The 24,169-nt window shown below is 38.8% G+C and overlaps 2 protein-coding genes across 7 annotated transcripts in view; both read left to right on the top strand.

The window, feature by feature from the left end:
* The first annotated feature begins 235 nt into the window (after positions 1 to 235).
* PBDC1 (polysaccharide biosynthesis domain containing 1) lies at positions 236 to 5,892 on the top strand. 2 transcript variants are annotated; one of them, XM_081277911.1, is made up of 6 exons: positions 237 to 384; positions 479 to 544; positions 1,725 to 1,784; positions 2,496 to 2,636; positions 4,320 to 4,431; positions 5,135 to 5,892. In XM_081277911.1, the coding sequence occupies exons 1-6, from the start codon at positions 355 to 357 to the stop codon at positions 5,434 to 5,436; spliced, it is 711 nt and encodes a 236-aa protein (XP_081134037.1). In that variant the 5' UTR covers positions 237 to 354; the 3' UTR covers positions 5,437 to 5,892. The 2 variants fall into 2 exon arrangements, with proteins under 2 accessions (XP_081134038.1, XP_081134037.1); XM_081277912.1 differs by lacking the exon at positions 1,725 to 1,784 and having other exon boundaries at positions 236 to 384.
* A 1,425-nt stretch (positions 5,893 to 7,317) lies between these two features.
* LOC308639737 (uncharacterized protein) overlaps positions 7,318 to 24,169 on the top strand; it is a 78,000-nt gene continuing 61,148 nt past the window's right edge. For 3 of the 5 annotated variants that reach the window (XR_014020110.1, XM_081278022.1, XM_081278021.1), the window contains exon 1: positions 7,318 to 7,475. Coding sequence is in view for 2 of the 5 variants with exons in the window: in XM_081278022.1 (XP_081134148.1) it covers positions 7,389 to 7,475 (87 nt within the window). In the remaining 3 variants the exon portion in view is untranslated. Of the gene's footprint in view, positions 7,476 to 13,079; positions 13,174 to 13,651; positions 13,690 to 24,169 lie in introns of all 5 variants that reach the window. The other 2 variants (XR_014020111.1, XR_014020112.1) reach the window with 1 other exon arrangement.

The following is a 24,169-nucleotide window of genomic DNA, read 5'->3' as shown; positions in this document are numbered from 1 at the left end:
TGACTTACTCCTCGGTTTAGGTTACGGGGTGTGTGTGGTGTACGCGAGCATGAATGGAGAGTATGAATTCTAACTTCTGCTAGACACATAGCGGAGCAGTGAGCAGTGAGCAGCTCATCATCTCAGAGCTCTGCTGTAAACTAGAATACGCAAGCAGCGTGCCATCTCCTAGGCAGCGCTGGGCAGGTGAGGCGGGGCTACTGACTACCTCCGGGTTACAGAGACCTCCCACAGGCGCAGACGCAGGAGAACGACACTCGTCCCGCCCTCTCCTCCACTTTGCAACCCACCGAGTAAGGAGCAGGCAAAAAAGTCACTTCCGGGAAGCTGAAAACACGCTTTCTGCGCTGCAACATGGAGGCTACCAACGGAATCGATGAACCGGTGAGACCCTGCTTTGGGGTTGGGTGAGTAGAGAAGTCGATCCCACTCGAGCCTTGAACTCTTCCCCGACCCTGCTTTTTTTTTTTTCCCTCAGGTTTCCGGGGAGCTGGTGTCCGTGGCACATGCTCTTTCTCTCCCTGCAGAATCTTATGGCAATGATGTGAGTATGATTCAACCACAGCTCCCACCCATCAAGCTAGCCTGGGATATCTGCAAGTCCTACCAGTAGATTTTAAGCCCCTTCCCAGATAACTTCCGCAGAGCCCAAACCGCATCTTCTTTCAGTTCGTTCTAATCTTTGTTTGCAGACACAGAACTAATATCTGTGGCTCACTAACTTTGCCACATTGTAGAATCACCTGGGGAGCTTTTAAACATCTCCGTGTCCATATTACAGTCCATATTAACTAAATTAGAATGTCTTGGGGGTGGGAGCCAAGAATCAAGGTTTGTTTGTTATTTTAAAGGCCTCCTGTTGATTCCATTGTGTAGCAAAGTTGCACTGGCTTCTGGTGTGTCTGATTTGGACGCCCTGTGAGAAAGCACATGTTGTATTTTGAGAAACATGACAAAAGGACACTGAGAATAGTAATAACACCTAAATAAGAATGTCATACATTCTGGATGAGTGGGTCAGGCCCTAAGATCCAAAGGGTTTAGCTAAAGGAAAGACCTCCAAGAATGGAAGCAGTAGAAGACTTCACTGAGGAAGTGGAACTTGGAACTGGATCCTCAAAGTGTAAATAGCCAAAGACATGGATTGACAAGTAGGTAAACTTCATGGTCTAAGACATGGAATAACATAAGGTACATGGATGTAATGAGTGCTTGATCAGACATATTTATAGCCTGGCCTGCTTCATGATACTGATTCATTTCTGCAGTTGTTATAGGGTGGGAAAATGACTATCTGATAAACACAAATGATGATTATGACACGCTACACTCAACAGTGAAAAGTAGTTTTACATCTGTTATCTTTGTCCTCCCAACAACACAGTAATATATAGGTGGATGTGTTATTTAACTTTTACAGTGATTTAACTCAGTCCTGAGAAACTGAATTATCTACCACTTTATGTAGTGTCCCACGCATTCAGTAGCTGCTGGGAAAAGATAGCCAATGGCTCATTGTTTCTTACATTGTGTAGGTAGCTGCTTTGGGTTGTCATAAGGACAAAAGAATCATTAGATCATCCAAATCCATTTGCCCACTTTTTATTCTTTGCCAGTACTTACCAGTACTGTAGTCCTGTTTAGATATCCACAGACTTTCTTAATTTGTTACTCAGTAGCAGGATTGGGGGATTTCTGACCTGGCATCCTTCACTCATTTGTAGCCTGATATTGAGATGGCTTGGGCCATGAGAGCAATGCAGCATGCTGAAGTCTATTACAAGGTGAGTTGTCTGCCTTCAATCCTTAAGCAGAATTAAATGTTTAACCATAGTGTATGGTACTTGGTATCCTCAGCAAGTTAAACAGTTACGTTTTGGAGATAGTTTGTATTTCTTAACTGAAAAAAGAATCTTGCCAAGATAAAGGGGTGGAAGAAATTTTTGTTTGTTTTTTGGATACTGGGGATTAAGGTCAGGGGCACTGAACCCCTGAGCCACATCCCCAGACCTCTTTTGTATTTTATTTAGAGACAGGGTCTCACTGAATTGCTTAGAGCCTCACCATTGCTGAGGCTGGTTTTGAACTTGTGATCCTCCTGCCTTAGCCTTCCCAGCTGCTGGGATTACAGGCATGTACCATGGCACCTGGTAAGGAATTTGTTTTGATGAGAAGTTTTACTTCTCTGTGTACTGTTTTGTTGCTACCTGACAAAAGGGTATTTGGCATATACATAATAGTCAATTCATAAATATTTTTGGAATTAATGAACAACCCACAAACAGAGATAGCCAGGTAAAAATAGGGCCAGTTGTCAAATGGGCGGAGGGGATTGTATGCCCTTTAAAATTTTGTCATAATTTCATGCAAGACCTAGGTTTTAGTACTTCCTAATGAAATCTTCTGCCCTGAGAAACATAACTGGTGGGAGAGTAGGTAAAGAGAAGGTAGTAAATCAGAGACTAACTTCTGTATGTTGTTTTATTATCTGGTAGCTTATTTCATCAGTTGATCCACAGTTCCTGAAACTCACCAAAGTGGATGACCAAATATACTCTGAGTTCCGGGAAAATTTTGAGAAACTCAGGATAGATGTGTTGGACCCAGAAGAACTCAAGTCAGAATCAGCTAAGGAGGTAAGAATTATCTTTAAAAATATTGCCTAGTAGCTAACCAGTAATTTTTTCCCATATTTTTTTAGTGGTACATTATAGTTGTACATAATGGTTGGATTTGTATTTATTTGTACATGCACACAGTATGACAATATAATTTGGCCAATATCATTTCCCAGTATTTCTCCTTTACCTCCCCTTCTCCCTAACCAGTAATTTTTGATTGTATGTTTTTATTCATTTAAATTCTTTTAAAATTTGTTTTAAGAAATTACCTAAAGGTTCAGGGCTTTTTAATAGTTATAATCAACTAAGTAAATTATGAAATGAATAATTTTTTTGGTATATGAATTTTTAAAAAAAATTTTTAGTTGTAGATGGACACAATACCTTTATTTAATTTATTTATTTTTATGTGGTGCTGAGGATCAAACCCAGTGCTTCACACATGTGAGGTGAGTGTTCTACCACTGAGCCACAACCCCAGCCCCATATACAAATTTTTTATGTTTATCGAATCCATTGTTTTTTCTTTTTGGCTTGGACACTTCAAATCTCCACCAACCCTGACCTTTCAGGCCAGAAGGAATAAGTTTACTTAAGTGGGTAGTTTGACCAGAAGGCTTGGAGAGGAGACATGGGGGGAGAGAGAGAGAGAATTTTTTTTTAATATTTATTTTTTTAGTAATATTTATTTTTTTAGTTTTCTGCGGACACAACATCTTTGTTGGTATGTGGTGCTGAGGATCGAACCCGGGCCGCATGCATGCCAGGCGAGCACACTACCCCTTGAGTCACATCCCCAGCCCCTGGAAGGTTTTTATAAAATATTTTTAGTAGTGGATAGACATTTATTTACTTATTTATTTATTTATATGCAATGCTGAGAATCAAACCCAGTGCCTCACACATACTAGGCAAGTGCTCTACCACTGAGCTATAACCCTAGTCCCTGGAAGGTGTTTTTATTCTCAGTATTTATGTTCATGTGATTATAGGCCATGGATAACTGGGAAACTTATATTTCTCATTGCTTATGTAATTATCTTTTATTGTCAGCACCAGTACTCTTTTTTTTAAATAATTATTGCTAATATATTTTTTTAAAGAGAGAGAGAGAATATCTTTTTTTTAATATTTATTTTTGGCAGACACAACATCTTTGTTGGTATGTGGTGCTGAGGATTGAATCCCGGCCGCATGCATGCCAGGCGAGCGCGCTACTGCTTGAGCCAAAGCCCCAGCCCAAGAATCTGAACTTTTAACTCCTAGCAAGCTGTTACTGATCTTTGGAAAATGACTACTACTGATAGGACTTCTTTTTTAAAATCTAACTTTCTGACTTGGGCCAAATTCCTGCCTTCTTTGTTTCATGTGTGCTTTAGTGAGGGTGAATATTTTGCCTGAGCTAGCAAATAACTTCAAAAGAAAACAGAACTGGTTTAAGAAATCACATTTTAATTCCAAAGTAAAGGATTCAGATGTATTTTTAAGTTAAAATATAGTCCATGTAGGGAAATACCAGCCTAAATATAATAGCACAGAACGATACTGTTTCACTATGAAACCAGTAGTGACCTCAATCCTGGTCTTTTCCACTTTGGTAAAATGACTTCCTTATTGGGAAGTGGAAGCCCCTCTCTTGGCATGAGGACATCAGTCTTTCGCATTTGTCAACTAAGGCATCGTCTTATGTCTTTGCAGAAATGGAGGCCATTTTGCTTGAAGTTTGATGGAATCGTAGAAGACTTCAACTATGGTACTTTGCTGAGACTGGATTGTTCTCAGGGCTACACTGAGGAGAACACCATCTTTGGTGAGTTTCTTGCCTCCGGAATTGTTTTGTAAGGAGGATGAGGAGTCTGATTTTACTGAATCAGTGATATGTATAGTTAGATTGGAGGTCATCTCATTTGTTATGTTTTTCTTTCAAAATATTTTTAGTTGTAGATGGACACGATACATTTATTTATTTGTTTTTTTTTTTTTTGTGGTGCTGAGGATGGAATGATGAATCCAGGGCCTCATAAATGTGAGGAAAGTGCTCTACCACTGAGCCACAACCCCAGCCCTTGTTATATCTTTTTTTGGGGGGTGATCATACCGGGGCTTAAACTCAGCGGTGCTTCACTACTGAGCTACTTCCTCAGTGCTTTTCATTTTTAACTGTGAGACAGGGTCTTGCTAAATTGTGGGTGCTGCCCTTGACCTTGCCAAGGTTGATGTTATAATTATGGTCCTCCTTCCTTAGTGTCCTGAGTTACTGGGATTACATGCCTGAGCCACCATGCCTGAATTATTTGTTATATATTTAAAGATCATATTGCTGTTTTTAAAAGTAATTTTGAAATGGTTAACTATTTTCATTCTCATTGGTGTAAGATGAGAATTCAAGATCTCTGAAGTTCATGAGTATATTTGAATGGCTTGTGTGTTAATTCAGTTGGATCTGTATATTTCCAGTAGATTTAGGAAATTACCTGAGACTAAGACAATAATCAATTCTATTGACCTTCTAGCCCCCAGGATCCAGTTTTTTGCAATTGAAATTGCTCGGAACCGGGAAGGCTATAACAAAGCTGTTTACATCAGTGTTCAGGACAAAGAAGGAGAGAAAGAAATCAATGGAGAAGAGAATAAAGAGAAAGGAATTGACATTGGAGGAGAAGAGAAAGTCAAGAAAGGAGCTGAGAGTGGAGGAGAAAAAGAGGAAGGAGTCAACAGAGGAGAAAAAGGGAAAACTGACAAAGGAGGAGAAAAAGAGAAAAAAGCTGAAGAAGCTGACAGAGAGATGAACAAAAGTGGTGAAGCATCTGTGTAAGGTAGACAGGGAACAGCACTCTAGAGGCTGCCACTCAGCTGAGCCTATAAGTATCACAGTGCTACTTGCATAGACCCCTTTGATTAAATGTATGTTCTTGTGAAATTGAAGGATTCTCAGAAGGACATCTTTCTAGCCCAGTAGTCAAGAGCTGCTTTTGTTGTTGCCTTGTATAAATTGACTTAAAGACTATTGGTGAGGTTTTTGTGTATTGTTGATATATTGTTTCTTGGCTCTCACTCCTGGTCAAAATTAAGAAAAAAAGTAAGAAATTTTGTAAATAAATTGCTTTTGGTTTTAAGATTGTATGTGACTTTTAAAAGTGTTTAAAAATAATTATGTACTTCAATTTTTTTAGGTATTTAATCTCATAATCATGTATTATATAAAACAATTTATGCCCATTTCTTAATTATGCTCATTGTGTCCTGTAATAAAGTTCTCTCAACCTGTCAAGTTGTACTAGGTATTGAGATTAGAAATCCTTATATAACAATTAACACTTGCCCTTGGGTTGACTATAACTCTCTAATTTCCTTTATTAAATCTGAAAAATATTGGTAAGTGCTTTATGGGGAGAACATCAGCAGCTAAATCCTTTTAGACTAGTGAACGGGCCCCTGTTTGTAGTAGAGGAGCAAAAGCCTTGATCTGCTTCTGTACTTGGTTCTTTTTTAACAGTCAGATTGTTACCTGAAAGTTAGCAAATAGTAATAGTGTAAAGTCTGAAGGAGTGGTTTCCCTTTTATAATGCTGTGGATAGTAGCACATACATTAACACAGACATATTTTTGAATTTTTTATTGGAGCATTATAATTATACATTGTAAAATCATTTTGAGAAAATCATATATGCATGGAGTTGAATTTACTCCATTTCAGTCCCCATTACTCCCCTTTCCCTCCCCTTCTCCCCCATTCTCCTTCCTCTACTGATCTTCTTTTCTCTCATTTATTTTAAATTGATACTTCCCATATATAGGTAGAATTCCCAGTGATATATTTGTATAATGTGATTTTGTTGAATTCATTGAATGATGCTTTGTCAGTTTCTAAAAATAGACACTGACTGTGGGGGAGAAAGGAGGGTGGGGGAGGGTGTTTTCTTTTTTATCTAATGACTTTTCACAATGTGTGCTTCATTTCACACGCATATGAAGATTCATGCTGTCACCATAGACATACCGAACTTGACTGCTGAAATCAGGAAACTACAATGTTTTTAGTACATATAGTTAATATATTTATAAGTTTTAACTACAAGGTGATCAGGCAAGAAAGGATTTGCCAGACAAGGAAGGACAAAAAAATATAAGTGTTTTTTCCCAGTGGATGTAGAAGAATAAAAATTTATGTTAACCAATGAATTGTACCCTAAGTAAGAGCTGAACTAGAGATGCACACAGCAGCAACAATTGTATACAATAGTGAATTCTCTGGCAAACTTAAAAAAAAAGTGTTAGAATTTTTATTTTATAAAAATATATGCTTTTTAAGGGGTTGGAGAGTGTTAAATACTTCATACTAGACTTATTTTTTATTAGATACTTTTTAGTTATACATGGACACAATATTTTTATTATTTTGTTTATTTATATTTATGTGGTGCTGAGGATCGAACCCAGTGCCTCACATGTGTGAGGCAGGCGCTCTGCCACTGAGTCACAACCCCAGCCCTAGATAGACCTTATTAAGAACCTCCTTAATTACATTAATTTTCTTTTATGTATCTGTGAATGCATGTCCATATTCATTAACTTAGGAAAAATAAAAGAGGAAGTATAAAAATTATTGCCACGTACAGTTGCATGTCTGGTTGGCCTTTTCTGGGTTACTTCCCAGAAGGACGATTGGCTTAATCACTTCTCTCCAATCAGTTTTACAGAGAACAAGGAGCATGCAAGTGGAAGTCACACTGCTTTAAAGCAAAAGCATCTATCCAGGAGTAGGTGATGAAAACTGGGGAGAGGAAGAAGAATAAACATACAGAACACTTTGGATGCACTACAAGACACCAGGAATGCAAGGAAGCATCCCAGGTTAGAGGGGAAAGATGGGTGGAATGCTCCTCTGATGGTGTAAAATTCTTAGGCTGACTGAACATTCCCACCCCCTGCATGTTTATCCTGTATAATTCTAGCCTGTTCAATATGGGCAAGATTTAAGAGTATGAAGGAATTTCATTCCTGTGATTTAAATTGAAGTTTTTCTGGGTGGGTCTGGCCTAATCAGGGAGTCCTTAAAAGAGACAAGAAGCTGGAGCAGATATCTATTGGCCTAGTAGAAGCAAACAGCTATGCTGTGAGAGGAATGTGGCAAGGACCTGAGGGTTGTCCTCAAGCAGGTGAGAATGTTCCTTGGCTGATAGCCAGCAAGAAATCTGGGATTTTACTCCTCATTTACAAGGACTGAATTCTGCCAATTAGTGAGTTTGTAAAGGACTTTGAGGCTGAGATAGCATGGACACTGTTTTGGCCCTGTGAGACCCTGAACAGAGAATTCAGGTAAGCTATAACTGACTCCTAACCCATGGGACTATGAGATAATAAATTGGGTGTTTTCATATGTCACTGATTATTTGGTAATTTTTTTTTTTTTTGCAGAGCATTAGAAATCTTTTATAGGCTTTGGTACTGGAAGTACAGTGTTGCAGTAACAAATACCTAAAATATGGGAGTTGGCTTTGGAATCAGGCAGTGGGGAGAGCTGGAAAAATTTTAAGTAACATGATGGAGAAAGCCCAAACTGCCTTGAACAGACTGTCAGAAATATGAACTTTAAGGATGCTGCTGGAGAGGGCTCAGAAGGAAGTGAGGAACATGTCACTGGAGACTGGAGGAAGGGGAATTCTTAGTAAGTGGTAGCATTGTTCTTAGAAGCCAGGAAGTTTGAGATTTAAGACCTTGCTCTGAATTATTTAGGAGATGTGAAGTCAGGCTTAACAGGTGTAAACATCTGTGATTTATTCAGAATGTGGGACCTTTTCATTTACTTATCTCTGTGTCATCTTTTGGAGGTAGGAAAAGGGCTCAGACTAATTTTTTAAAATTAGAACATTATAGTTATGTATAGTAGTTGGGCTCATTTGACAATATCATGCATGAATAGATTTTTATTTACCCTATTTCAGTCTCTGTTCTTCTCTTTTCCCTCCCATTCTCCCTCCCCCTATTTTTTTCTTGTGCTGATTTTTCTTTCACTCATTTATTTAGTTATTTTTCATTGGTGCTTTCTACATATACACAAAGGTAGAACTCCCTGTGATATATTTATATATACACATAACATGATCTTGTTCATTCCTCATTTCCTTCCCTTTCCCATCCCCCCTCCCTTGCTCTCAATCTCCTCTTTCTCCACTGATCTTCCCTAGATCTTTATGATATCCGATCCCCCTGCCCCCATTGCATTCTTTCCCTTTTTTTTTTGGTCTGTCTTCCACATATGAGACAGAAACCCAACCTTTGACTTTCTGAGTCTGGCTTATTTCATTTAGCATGATTTTCTCCATTTTTATATTTACTGGCAGGTGCAATTGTTTCATCTTTATGGCTGAGTAAAATGCCATTGTATGTATGTATCACATTTTCATTCATCCATTGAAGGGCACCTAGATTGGCTCCACAGCTTGGTTATTGTGAATTGTGCTGCTATAAACACTGATGTGGCTGCATCCCTACTGTGCTGATTTTAGTTCTTTTGGATAAATACTGAGGAGTGGGATAGGGGAGTCATATGGTGGTTTCATTCTTAGTTTTTAAAGGAAGCTCTGTATTGCTTTCCAGAGTGGTTGTTCTAGTCTGCAGCCCCACCAACAATGTACAAGTGTACTTTTCCCCCCACAACCTCGCTAGCATTTATTATTGTTTGTATTCTTTTTTTAAAAAAATTAATATATCTTTTTAGTTGTTGATGGCCCTTTATTTTTATTCATTTATTTTTATGTGGTGCTGAGAATCAAACCCAGTACCACACACATGCCAGGTAAGTGCTCTACTACTGAGCTACAACTCCACCCCTGTTTGTATTCTTTTTTAAAAAAAATATTTCCTATAGTTGTAGTTGGACACAATACCTTTATTTTATTTTTAAATATATTTTTTGTAGTTGTAGTTGGACACAATAACTTTATTTTATTTATTTATATGTGGTGCCAAGGATTGAACCCAGGGCCTTGCTAAGCCACAACCCCAGCCTTTATTTGTTTATTTTTATGTGGTGCTGGAGATTGAACCCAGTATGTCATGCATGCTGGGCGAGCACTCTACAACTGAGCCACAACCCCGGCCCCCTGTTTGTATTCTTGATTGTTGCCATTCTAACTGGAATGAGATGAAATCGTAGTGTAGTGTTGGTTTGCATTTCCCTGATTGCTAGAGATGTTGAATGTTTTTTTCAGATATTTGTTGTCCATTTGTGTTTCTTCTTTTGAGAAATGTCTGTTTAGTTCTTTCTCCCATTTGTTGATTTGGGTTACTTGTTTTTTTGGTGTTAAGTTTTTTGAGTTATTTAGATATTCTGGATGTTAATCCCATGCCAAGAGCAGCTGGCAAAGATTTTCTTCTGTTCTGTAGGTTCTCTCTCACACTCTTAATCATTTCCTTTGCTTTGTAGAAGCATGTATATTTAATGCCGTCCTATTTATTGATTCTTGGTTTTATTTCTTTAGCTTTAGGTATTTTGTTGAATAAATTGGTGCTGGCACCAATATGATGGAGTGTTGACCCTATGTTTTCTTCTAGCAGTTGCAGAGTTTCTGGTATTAATTCCTAGGTCTTTTATCCATTTTGAGTTGATTTTTTTGTGCAGGTTGAAAGATAGGGATTTAGTTTCTTTCTTGTATTTATATATAGTATGTGTGTATTATATATTTTGTGGTGCTGGGGATTGAACCCAGGGCCTTGTGCATGTGAGGCAATCACTCTACCAACTGAGCTATATCCTCAGCCCCTCCAACATATGTTTTTGACACCTTTGTCAAGTATCAAATGGCAGTAAGTATGTGGGTTTGTCTGTGTCTTCTGTTCCATTGGTTTTCATGTCAATTTTGATGCCAATACCATGCTGTTCTTGTTACTTTAGCTCTGTAATATAACTTGAGATCAATTATTGCGATGCCTTCAACATCATTATTGCTCAGGATTGCTTTGGCTATTCTAGGTCTCTTGTTCTTCCAAATGAAATTTAAGACTTTTTTTTTCTAGTAGACTAATTTTTTTTTCTAGGAGACTAATTTTTGCATTTGCAGAAGGGAAAACTGCAGCCACTTTTTAGTTTTAAGCCACTGAATATGTGGTAACTTATTATAGTAGCAATAGGAAATTAATAAAGGAGGCATGCTGAGCCTTACCTCCAAAAGCAGACACATTCACTGTTCTCTTGTTGTTTATTTCAAAACTATAGTTTAAACAGAGATATGTTGTATTGGAGGACTGGAGAAATGAATTGCACCTGAAGTGAGCTTGAATGATTTTAAACCATTTTGGATCTACTCTCGGAAGAAACTCCTATAGCTGAGCCTGTATGTCAGGTTCTTTTGGTTAACTGGGAGTTCTCTAAATTTACCTCTATGTACAATACAATGCTTATTAATGAAAATATGCTAATTTGAAGCTTATACATATGAATGACACCCAACAATAACTTCATAAATTATTTAGAACTTGGACTAAGAAAAAAATTTTCCAGGATGGGATATTTTATCATTAACATTGTGTAAAATTGCCAGAGCTTGGTGATTTAAGCAGACCAAGTTTTTGTTTGTTTTTGTTAGGCCTGTTGCCTGGGTCAACAGGATCAAGCCTAGGATCTGGGTCCACAAGGTGTGTCTGGTGCTGGAGCAGTTCTGGATCTTGAGTTTGCAATGGCAGGTCTGGAGTAGTCCTAGAGCTTGGGTCTGTGGGGGCCAGCCACACATCAGGACTACTGGGGTGGACTTGGACCTTGGGTCCAGCCTTGTTGGGATGGCCTGAGGCCTGGGTATTTGATGATCAGTGTAGAGCCTGGTCTGTGAGTGCCGGCATGGTGCCTTGGCTGCAGGGACTTTCTCCAAGGCTGAATCTTTGGGTGCTGGCCTGGAGGCTGGATTCATTGGGCCTAGTTTGGAGCCTGAGTCTGTGGGTGCCAGTGTGGTGCCTGGGGCCATGGGAACCAGCTTAGATTTGAGGTGGGTGGAGAAGCTGTGTCTGTAGGGCAATCCTAAAACCTGAGTCCATGAAAACAACCTGTGCATCAGGGATATTGGGTCTGGCTTGGTCCTTGGGTCTGTTGGAGCAACTTGGACCCTGAGTCCTCTGGATTATGGGGACCTGGTTGCTGGCTTGAATCCTGGAAATGTGGAGACTAGTATCTACAGCAAATCCTGGTTCTGCAAATGTCAGACATCTAGGCTAGTCTAGAATTTGTGACTGCAAGGGTGGCCTGATATTGGGATAGGCCTGAAGTCTGGGTTCATGGGGGTTTGCCTGGCACAGGGGCTGGCCCATATACTGGGCCTGTGGTATGTGATTTGGTGTTGGTACAGTCCTGGAGGCTGCGTCTGTCAATCCTGGTCTGGAGTCTGGGGCCATAGGCCTGAATGCTAGGCCTGGACTAGAACCTCAGTTGGGTTTAGAATGTGTGTCTGCAGGGTCTGTGGCTGGTAGTAGAGCAGGCTTGGAGGCTGGGTCCATGGGTGCTTGCCCAAATTTGGGGCTGCAGGGTCCTACCTGGCTTTAGGTTTCATTGTTATAGGCCTGGTGCTGGGATACACAGCCATATTTGATGCTCAGTTCACTCTCCTCCAATACAGAGGATATCTGTACTGTGCTGCCTGGGATTTGGAGAGGAGTGACACACAGATGATGTGGAACTGCCCTTCCTACCCTTTTCAATGTGTCTTTTCTTATTTCCAGTCTATATCTAGGTGCTTCAAAGCTCTTGCCCAGATTCTTGAGTTCTTTTTTTTTTTGTAGTGCTGGGGTTTGAACCCAGGGCCTTGTTCATGCGAGGCGAGCACTCTACCAACTGAGCTATATCCCAGCCCAACTCTTGAGTTCTTGTGAAGGCATTTTTGCATGTGGATAGTTGTTCAAGTTTCTGAGGGGACAACACTGGAAAGTCCTATTCAGCCATCTTGCTGATGTCACTCCCAAAATATATGCATTTTAGAAAGTGTTCATTGAAGCTATATTTTCTCTTTTTTCATTTTGTAGATAAAAGATATATAGCAACATAAGCATAGGACCAAATGTGATTCTCTTCTATTGTGATAGTAGTAATGTTCAGATTATACATAAATCTCCAGTCCTATTGAGCAAAAAGATGTGCTAAAGACTAAAAGAAAAGTCTAGAAACAAATGTCATGACTTTAGCTCTCAATTGGCTTGCAACCCATCATCCATTTATTATTTTATTTGTATAATAGTAACTTTTTGCTTAATGAGATATGTTTTATTTTACTTAGTGAGATATGTTGAAACAAAATTATAAGATATATAGAATATATTTTATAATTTTTTGGGGCAGTGTTAGGGATTGAACATAGGGCCTTGTGCATGCAAGGCAAGCACTCTACCAACTGAGCTGTATCCCCAGCCCCTCTGAATATATTTTTTGTTTCCCAAAGTTTTTGAGTGAAATCTGGTTTACTTTCACTTTTTCAGAGTCTATGAAGATATCCATTCGTCAGATCTATGAATTAAGGATCAGGAAAGAGATCACAAGGTGGATTGGGAAGACACATGCAGTTCACAAAAGGTGATGCCATATTGTGATTGACACAGTTCAATCTTCTTGCCAGTTACTTTTTTTTTCCTTCAGGGCACTTTCCCAGGGACCCTTATTTTCCCTTTTATACCTTCTCTTTTTCTCTATATGGATTTTTCTCTGGATCGTATCATTCATTTTTAAGGCCTCATCATCTAGCAAAGGGATCAGTAATCTGTAAAGGGACAAATAGTAAATACTTCAGGCTTTGTTGGACATGGAGTTTTTGTTTGAATTATTCAAATCTGCCTAATGCTGAAGCATATTGTAGCACCATCTGTACAAAAGCATTCATAGATGCCATGTAAATTAATGTCCCAAACATGGGTATATTCAAATAAATCTATTTCTTGAAATAGGCAGTGAGCCACCAATTTTGGCCTGGAGGACCTAATTAACCAAGTTGATTGGGGATGACTCCCAAGTATATTTCCACCTTGTGATCTCTTTCCTGATTCTTAATTCTTAGATCTGACGAATGGATATCTTCATAGACTCTGAAAAAGTGTAAGTAAACCAGATTTTACTCAAAAACTTTGGGAAACAAAAAATATATTTTATATATCTTATAATTCTATTTCAACATATCTCATTAAGTAAAATAAAATTTTTCCAAATTCCTGTTACTGTTTCTCAATATCTTTTTTTTTATTTTATTTTTTTTTCATTTTATTTATTTTTTTTATTGGTTGTTCACAACATTACAAAGCTCTTGACATATCATATTTCATACATTAGATTGAAGTGGGTTATGAACCCCCAATTTTACCCCAAATGCAGATTGCAGAATCACGTCGGTTACACATCCACAATTTTACATAATGCCCTATTAGTAATTGTTGTATTCTGCTACCTTTCCTATCCCCTACTATCCCCCCTCCCCTCCCCTCCCATCTTCTCTATCTACCCCATCTACTGTAATTCATTTCTCTCCTTGTTTATTTTCCCATTCCCCTCACAACCTCTTATATGTAATTTTGTATAGCAATGAGGGTCTCCCTTCATTTCCATGCAATTTCCCTTTTCTCTCCCTTTCCCTCCCATCTCATGTCTCTGTTTAATGTTACTCTTTTCTTCCTACTCTTCCTCCCTGCTCTGTTCATAGTTGCTCTCATTATATCAAAGAAGATATTTGGTATTTGTTTTTTAGGGATTGGCTAGCTTCACTAAGCATAATCTGCTCTAGTGCCATCCATTTCCCTGCAAATTCTATGATTTTGTCATTTTTATTGCTGCATAGTACTCCATTGTGTATAGATGCCACATTTTTTTAATCCATTCATCTATTGAAGGGCATCTGGGTTGGTTCCACAGTCTAGCTATTATGAATTGTGCTGCTATTAACATCGATGTGGCAGTATCCCTGTAGCATGCTCTTTTAAGGTCTTCAGGGAATAGTCCGAGAAGGGCAATAGCAGGGTCAAATGGTGGTTCCATTCCCAGCTTTCCCAGGAATCTCCAAACTGCTTTCCAAATTGGCCGCACCAATTTGCAGTCCCACCAGCAATGTACAAGTGTACCCTTTTCCCCACATCCTCGCCAGCACTTGTTGTTGTTTGACTTCATAGTGGCTGCCAATCTTACTGGAGTGAGATGGTATCTTAGGGTGGTTTTGATTTGCATTTCTCTGACTGCTAGAGATGGAGAGCATTTTTTCATGTACTTGTTGATTGATTGTATATCCTCCTCTGAGAAGTGTCTGTTCAGGTCCTTGGCCCATTTGTTGATTGGGTTATTTGTTATCTTATTGTCTAATTTTTTGAGTTCTTTGTATACTCTGGATATTAGGGCTCTATCTGAAGTGTGAGGAGTAAAAATTTGTTCCCAGGATGTAGGCTCCCTATTTACCTCTCTTATTGTTTCTCTTGCTGAGAAAAAACTTTTAAGTTTAATTAAGTCCCATTTGTTGATTCTTGTTATTAACTCTTGTGCTATGGGTGTCCTATTAAGGAATTTGGAGCCCGACCCCACAATCTGTAGATCGGAGCAAACTTTTTCTTCTATCAGATGCAGAGTTTCTGATTTGATATCAAGCTCCTTGATCCATTTTGAGTTAACTTTTGTGCATGGCGAGAGAAAGGGATTCAGTTTCATCTTGTTGCATATGGATTTCCAGTTTTCCCAGCACCATTTGTTGAAGATGCTATCCTTCCTCCATTGCATGCTTTTAGCCCCTTTATCAAATATAAGATAGTTGTAACTTTGTGGATTAGTCTCTGTGTCCTCTATTCTATACCATTGGTCCACCCGCCTGTTTTGGTACCAGTACCATGCTGTTTTTGTCACTATTGCTCTGTAATATAGTTTGAAATCTGGTATCTCTATACCGCCTGATTCACACTTCCTGCTTAGAATTGCTTTTGCTATTCTGGGTCTTTTATTTTTCCATATGAATTTCATGATTGCTTTATCTATTTCTACAAGAAATGCCGTTGGGATTTTGATTGGCATTGCATTAAACCTATAGAGAACTTTTGGTAATATCGCCATTTTGATGATGTTAGTTCTGCCTATCCATGAACAGGGTATATTTTTCCATCTTCTAAGATCTTCTTCTACTTCTCTCTTTAGGGTTCTGTAGTTTTCTTTGTATAAATCTTTCACCTCTTTTGTTAGGTTGATTCCCAAGTATTTTATTTTTTTTTTGAGGATATTGTGAATGGAGTGTTTTTCCTCATTTCCGTTTCAGAAGTTTTGTCGCTGATATACAGAAATGCCTTTGATTTATGGGTGTTGATTTTGTATCCTGCCACTTTGCTGAATTCATTTATTAGTTCTAGTAGTTTCTTTGTAGACCCTTTTGGGTCTTCTAGGTATAGAATCATGTCATTTGCAAATAGTGATAATTTAAGTTCTTCTTTTCCAATTTTTATGCCTTTAATTTTTTTCGTCTGTCTAATTGCTCTGGCCAGTGTTTCGAGAACTATGTTGAACAGAAGTGGTGAGAGAGGGCATCCCTGTGTTGTTCCGGATTTTAGAGGGAATGCCTTCAACTTTTGTCCATTCAGAATGATGCTAGCCTGAGGCTTAGCTTCCGCAGTCTTGGCTGGGCACAGAATCACGAGCCACTCAAGCAGGAACAAAACTTTATTTTGAAAAAGCCGCCAATACTCCATAGGCGCCGGCAAGCCAAACCCGGTCCTCCCACGCGGGCGTCTGCCGGAACCGCGCGTTCCCCCGGAACCGGGGGGCCCGGACCTCCCCCGGAATTTCCTCCTACTATCCTTCCCCAACCAATGGGAACTCTCCAGGAGTCCCATAACTTGAGTCCGGTAGCAGGCCAAGGTGAACAGCAGGAGCCCAATTTGCATATGAATGTAAATCTTAACATAATCATATCATCTCAGTGGCTAGCTGGCATCACTTTACAAGCAAAGGTGTCATGCATCATTTATCTGCTTGTGGCTCCTAGCATCTGCCCCCTTCTGTTTAATTAAGCAACAAGCAATGTGGCTAGGGACCGTGCCTGGTAGGTTGTCCAATTCAACATATGGTTCTTACCCGTCATGGGAGAACTGACCTTTAGGCGTCAGCCTCCTGTCTTAGGTTGAATCCACTGTAATCAGATCAACCCGTCACTGACTACCGGTCCAGCATTCAGCCATGCTTGTGGATAGGCCTATGCACCAGTGGGGGGGTGAGGTTCTTGCCTCACCTCTGTTGGCCCCCAAATTTAGCCTTGGTGCCAGTGGGGGGGTGAGGTTCTTTGCCTCACCTCTGTTGGCCCCCAAATTTTAGACCATCACTAGTAGAAGGGAGGAGGATACAGAAATGCCACGACACCAAGCCAATTGATGGCTCCTTTGGAAAAATTGCGTCACTGGTGACACCATCAGCAAAGATATGCCAGTATTACCACAATTAACATGGGGTGAGCTGGCAAGGAAATTGTATCACTGGTGACACCATCAGCAAAGATATGCCAGCAGTACCACAATTCGGTGCACCAGATGATATTTCACAATGTATGCAACTGATATATAGTCTAGGCAAGTTCTGCAAGCAGTTCAAATTGGAGGAGTCTATCAATATGTCCATTTCCTCCCAAAGTAAATCAAGTCCTTGATTGAGCATTACTTGTTGAGTTATATTCATTGATGCATCAGTTTATACAGTTTACTGTGATAGCTATCATAGAAGCTGTAGTTTGGTTTTATCTCAGTCTTCACCGGAATTGGGATGGAGATGGAAATTCTGGCAATGATGCTAAAGAGACATTATCCTGAACAGAATTATTAAATATAATGAAAAGGAAAGGTGAAAGTAAACAAACAGATCTGTTAAACTCCTTTCAAAACAATCCTTAACAGCTGTTTACCTAATTTAAATTAGTAAACAAACAGATCTGTTAACCATCTTTAAAAACAATCATTAACAGCTGTTCACCTAATTTAAATTAAACCATATAAATCACGTGAATAAAGAAAAAATTCGGATCCATTTTTTCATGAGCGCTCCTCATATAAGAAATATGGACATACACACATACAGACATACAACAAAAAACAGAAGTGTGCACACAACATACAACACATAAGACAATAGTAAATAAAGGCCTTGTAGCTATACCTAGGTGAAATCTCCATTGCAATGTTTAAAAACTCCACAGTCAAAAAATAAAACACAGTCAAAAAATAAAACTGATCAGAAAAACATTAACCTAGGTTTGTATGAGCTCAAAAATAAAATAGAACTTTATGATGTGGGAAAAATGCAATAATAAAATAGGTATTGAAAAAAAAAAACACCTTGGTTAATCACTGTCACAGATGTAAGAATAGCCAAGCTGGAGGTCTGGATGTCAGCTGTTATGGATTTGAGTCAAATCATCTTCTTTTTCTGTAGAAATTGTTTTAGTTAATCTCTCTGGAATCCAAATCGGTTGCTGTTCCTCCTGTGGGAAAACACAGACAGCGCCCCGATTCCAGACTATCACTGGATCCGGGCCTTTCCATTGTCCTGTTAGAATATCTTTCCAAAGTACCTTAGGCTTATGTACATTTTTTGGGTACAAATGTCTTTCCGCAGCACTAAGTCCCGATGAATCCAAATTTAAAAAGTTTAGAGTAAAAAGGGTTATTTTAAGTTTATCTTTGGGGGATATATACCCCTTTCCAATTCCCTCCTTTTGTTTTAATAAGTACATTTTAATAGTTTGATGAGCTCTTTCAACTATGCCTTGTCCTTGTGGATTGTATGGAATTCCTGTTATGTGAGTAATGCCAAATGATGAGCAAAATTGTTTAAAAGAGGTGGAAGTATAACCAGGACCGTTGTCCGTTTTTAACTGTTTTGGAATGCCCACAGTGGCAAAATTTTGTAAGCAATGAGCTGTAACATCTTTAGTTTTTTCTCCGGCATGAAGGGAGCCCATCAAAAATCCAGAAAAGGTATCAACTGTAACATGTAAATATTTTAATTTTCCAAATTCTGGCAAGTGTGTGACATCCATCTGCCAAATATGGTTAGGTATCAGTCCTCTAGGATTGACTCCAAGATTAACTTGTGGTAAAAATGTCACACAATTTTGACATTGTTTTATTATATGTCTGGCTTGTTCTTTAGTTATTTTAAAACGCTTTTGTAAAGTATTAGCATTGACATGGAACCTTTTATGAAAATTTATAGCTTCTTCTATTGTGGAGAAAATATGTATGTCATGTGTAGATTTATCTGCTAGTTCATTGCCCATACTAAGGGCTCCAGGCAATCCTGTATGTGCCCTGATATGACCTATAAAGAATGGACCTTTTCGGTCCCAGATTAGACTTTGTATAGTGGAAAACAAAGAGAAAACAGTAGAAGAAGGTGAAATCCTACCAGCATCTTCAAGGGATACTATAGCATTAACTACATACTGACTATCAGAAAATAAATTAAATACAGAATCTTTAAACACCATAAAAGCTTGTAATACTGCATTAAGCTCTACCTTTTGAGCTGATTGTTTGGGTACTAAAAATGTAAAAGTTTGATCAGGAGTAACTACTGCTGCTGTACCATTGTTTGACCCATCAGTGAATATATTTGGAGCATTTATGATAGGGGTTTTTCTTGTCATTTTTGGAAAAACTACAGGATGCTTAGACCAAAAAGACAACAAAGGATTAGATGGTAAGTGATTATCAAATGAAACACTAGTTTTACACATGATTATTGCCCAAGTGTTTAACTCATTAGCTAACTCATCAATTTGATCCATAGTATATGGAGTAATAATTTTATTGGGAGAAATCCCAAACACTCCCTTTGCTGCTTTTATTCCTTTGAGTATTAATTGTCCTACAGCCTCAGGATATCTAGTAAGAATAGTGTTAGGAGAATAAGATAAATGTATCCACAATAATGGACCTTCCTGCCAAAATACTCCTGTAGGAATATTTTTTGTTGGTAGTACAATAAATAATAAAGGCAAACTTATATCAATTCTATCCAAATGCATATTTTCCATATATGTTTCAATGATTTTTAATGTTTTTCTTGCTTCAGGCATTAACATGCGGGGTGAATTTGGATCTGATGGACCTTTTAGAATATCAAATAAAGGTCCTAACTCTCCTGTTGGTATGCCTAGATAAGGCCTTATCCAATTTATGTCTCCCAATAACTTTTGAAAGTCATTAAGTGATTTGAGTTGATCTACTCGTATTTGAATTTTTGGTGGACGGACCATGGTTGAGGATAATAGAACTCCTAAATAATGAATTGGAAGATTTAATTGTACTTTATCTATTGCTATCTCTAGATTATAATTTTTCAATAAGTTTGTAAGTGTGGCATAACATTCTAGTAATGTGTTTTTATCTTTATGTTCCAATAACACATCATCCATATAGTGAAATATTTGTAGTTCAGGATTCTGATTTCTAAGTGGCTGGATTGCTTTATTAACATAAATTTGACACATAGTTGGGCTGTTAGCCATCCCTTGAGGGAGTACTTTCCATTCATATCTCTGATCAGGACCTTCATGATTCAGTGCAGGGATAGTAAATGCAAAATGTGGACTATCCTCGGGATGAATTGGAATTGAAAAGAAACAATCTTTAATATCTATAGCTAAAACATGCCAGGTTTTTGGTAAAGCAGACAATTGAGGAATCCCTGATTGAGCAGGTCCCATAATAACCATCTCATTATTAATGGCTCTTAAATCTTGTAATAATCTCCATTTACCAGATTTCTTTTTAATGACAAAAATGGGAGTATTATGGGGGGATACGGAGGGTTGTATATGTCCTTCTGCTAATTGTTGTCTGACCAAGTCATGGGCTACTTGTATCTTTTCTTTAGTCAGGGGCCACTGAGGAACCCACACTGGTCTTTCTGATTTCCAAGTAATTTTGATTGTCTCAGTGGCCCTTTCTGAAAACCCAAACCATGTCTACTTATTTCTTGATCTATTTGAATAGGTGCTGTCATACCTTGTTCTTGTTCTCTTAATCTTTTTTCTTTCCTAAAGCCTTGTTTAGCCCTAGTAGTGGGCGCGTTAGGATTGATGTTATTTGTTAATGTCAATCCTAATTGATCTAGGACATCTCGTCCCCATAAATTTACGGGAAGATGATCCAATACATAGGGCTGTATAGTTCCTTCACATCCTTCAGGATCCCTCCAATCTAATACCATAGCACTTCTATGGGGATTTGTTGCCACTCCTAGGCCTCGAAGCGTTTGAGTGGCTTGTTGTAATGGCCAATGTTTTGGCCATTATTGACGAGAGATGACGCTAAGGTCTGCACCTGTGTCCAGCAGCCCATTAAAGTCATGTCCTTGAATATTTAATTTTAGCATTGGGCGAGAATCTAAATTTAAAGACAGCATAGCCCAATCTACACCTGTGGAGCCTAATCCCTTGGAACCTCTTTCTACATTACAACTGGAAAATTTATCATGCAGGCTGGGTATTATTAATAACTGTGCTATTCTATCTCCTGGTGAAATTACTGATATACCTCTTGGAGAACTAGCTATAATTTTTTCTACCACGCGGCCTGCGTAGTGGTTTCATTAATGAGGTTCTGGCATTAAGTTAGTTAGAAGAGATCAAAATAAAACACACAGACAGTACCTTATTTTATATTGCTAGGTCCGAGACGGCTCGCCTCCCTGGCTCCCGCCTCCAGCCGCCCAGCAGGGCAGCGAGGATTACCTTGGGCTAGCAGGAGAGAGAGAGAGCGAACACGCTGGGGAGTAGCCTTTTATTTGGGGGGACAAGAGATTCAGGGGAGAATTCCATCCAATGAAGGTTGAGGGGGGGCTGTACTCCAAGGTCAGGGTCAGTGATTGGGTCTCCAGTGTCAGTGGTCATGCACACCCCCACACGGATGGGCTCTCTCATCAGGAAAGGGTCGGGATAACTCCGACACAGCCAGAGTGCCTCAGGCCCTTAACGGGAGTCACCCAATCACGTGTCAGAATGGCTCCCCACATATTCCCCCTTTCTTTTCTTAACAATGAGGCGGCGGTTCACTCTCTGGAGTCCCCGGATTCTTGATTGGAAGACTCGCCATCCTATAGTTACAATACAAAAGAGAATTAACAGCAAAGAGAATAATCCAATAAGGTACCAAGCGGAGTGTTTAAGAATATTTCCAGGGTTGAATCCATTTAACTCCTTTAATATTTGGTTAGCCAAGGAAGAAGGATCTGAAAAATCAGCTCTATTATTTTGAATGTCTTGGATATGGTGATGAAGTTCCAGAATATCTAAGCTATTATTACTATTTTGCCAAATACCTAATAAATGGTTTTTAACCTTCTCCCAATCCCAGAGAGAAGCATTGTACTTGGCAGCTGTAACACATACATACTTATAATTAGCATGGCATTTAAGCCTTTCCTTAAATTTTAAGGCTGAAAGTTCATTACCAATGTTTATAACAGTCGCCTCTAAGGCGTTTAATTTAGTCTCAATCCTTTCATCAATATTTACTTGATTACGCAGAGCCTTGGAAGTATTTTGAGCTAAATTATTAAGAAATTTTGCATGTTGAATATTCTGAGACAATGTCGGAGATGCAGAGACAGTTGATGCAATAAATGAGACTAGTGCTAAGACACCAACAATTATGACTCCAATAGCACGTTTAGGTCTTGTTAGCTGGGCATGAATCTGCTTTAAGACTTGTAAACCAGCATCAGCATACCATGGCTCTGAAATATTAGCAGGTAATAAAACAAAAGAGGGCTGATGAAGTATCAGCACTCCTTTTCCTCCATTATACCTAGAAATACAATTGGTTAGGTTGCACTTATTACAAGTAACAAAATATCTATCATCTATCCATTTAACTTTTACATTTCCAATAATTATAACATAAGGAGATTGGACACAGGCTCTTAGGCCATAGCAAGATCCCTCTTTACAGTTCTTGCCGACAAATTTTGGTAAAGGTTTGTCTGAAAAATGTAAATACTCTGAGGCAGCAATTAAACGCCAAATATCTTTTTGAACACCTCCTTCACTATAAGTCAAAATATTACTAACAAATCCTGCAGGTGTCATAGCAGAATTTCTTCGTAATTGTCTCTCATCAATTTTTGGAGACCAGTCTAAAATATACCCACCAGCTTTAGACACGTTATGTTGTACAGGAAAGGTATTTACACAATCCATCCATTTAGGAAAGGTGCCAATTTTAATTGTAGAACTATTTGGACAGTGGGGTATCCGTGGAGGTTTTGCAGAAATGACTGGCTTGTTATGGGAAAGTCCCATCTTAATTACTGATCTAGTATTAGGTTTTAAGTCCCCATAAATAGAATTATTTGTCAGTCTAGGTTTACCAATCGCTGTCTTTTCTTCAAATGATACTTTCAGACAGCCAGCATGTTTATCATGTGACCAACATAAAGGTAATTGGGCACTGTAGCCAGAATAATTAAATCTAGTCACATGATTGGGAGTAATATGAGTGTCTGTAAATCCTCCCATCATGAATGAGTCATTAGTAAATACTGGAATAGATTCTCCAGTCCACACAGCTGGATGTACCAGGGGTGGATCTGGGAAATATGTCCAATAAGTGTCTACTTGATTCCCTTTTACCTGACAGCCCAGTAGGGCAATTACTGTCGCTACCATCAAGACTGGGGTCCTGTTCTTTCCTAGGCGTCGAAGTATTTGGGAAGCCTGGGTTGTCAGTTTCTTCACATCTTTCCACGAAATCAGCTTCTCGGCTGGTTCAATCTGGTCTTTCTTCATCTTTTTCCGATATCTCCTCCTTCTGGGTTGTGGCTCCTCCGGGTCGCACCCAAATAGGACGGAAAGCACCTTCTGGAAAAATACAAGCATGCCTTTTCCCCGCATTATTACCAGGTTTGGACCCTTACATTGACCAGTCTGTAAATCTTTCCACAAAACTCTGCCTAAGGGGCCTGTCACCGAGGGAGACATTTGTCTCTCAGCAGCAGTGTGACCTTCTGTGTCACAGTTTAAAAAATTTAAAACAAATAAAGCATGATTAAGGCTATTTTGGGGAGTCACTATCTTATTCCCCCTTTTTAATTTTTGTAATTGAAGCTTAATAGATAAATGAGCTCGTTCTACAATGGCTTGACCTTGGGGGTTATAAGGAATTTCTGTTTTATGATTAATTTGAAACTCTTGGCAAAATTGTTGAAAAGAAGAGCTTACATAAGCTGGAGCATTATCTGTTTTAATCTGCATAGGGCACCCTAAAACGGAAAAAGCTGCTAAGCAATGAGAAATTACATGTTGAGTATTTTCCTTAGTACGTGCTGTGGCAAAAATAAATTTAGAATAAGTGTCCACTATGACATGCACATAACATTGTTTACCAAATTGAGGAATATGAGTTACATCCATTTGCCATATCTGATTTGGTTTTAATCCACGGGGATTTACCCCTGATGGCAGAGATGGAGTGTGAATAACACATTTAGGACATTGGCTTACAATCTGACGAGCCTGTTCTCTGGTAATACTAAATTTTTTACGTAAGCTAGAAGCATTTTGATGATG

The sequence above is a fragment of the Spermophilus citellus genome (assembly GCF_964194105.1).
Source record: "Spermophilus citellus genome assembly, chromosome: X".
Taxonomy (NCBI): domain Eukaryota; kingdom Metazoa; phylum Chordata; class Mammalia; order Rodentia; family Sciuridae; genus Spermophilus; species Spermophilus citellus.
The sequence above is the reverse complement of the archived record's forward strand: the minus strand, read 5'-3'. Positions and strand labels throughout refer to the sequence as shown.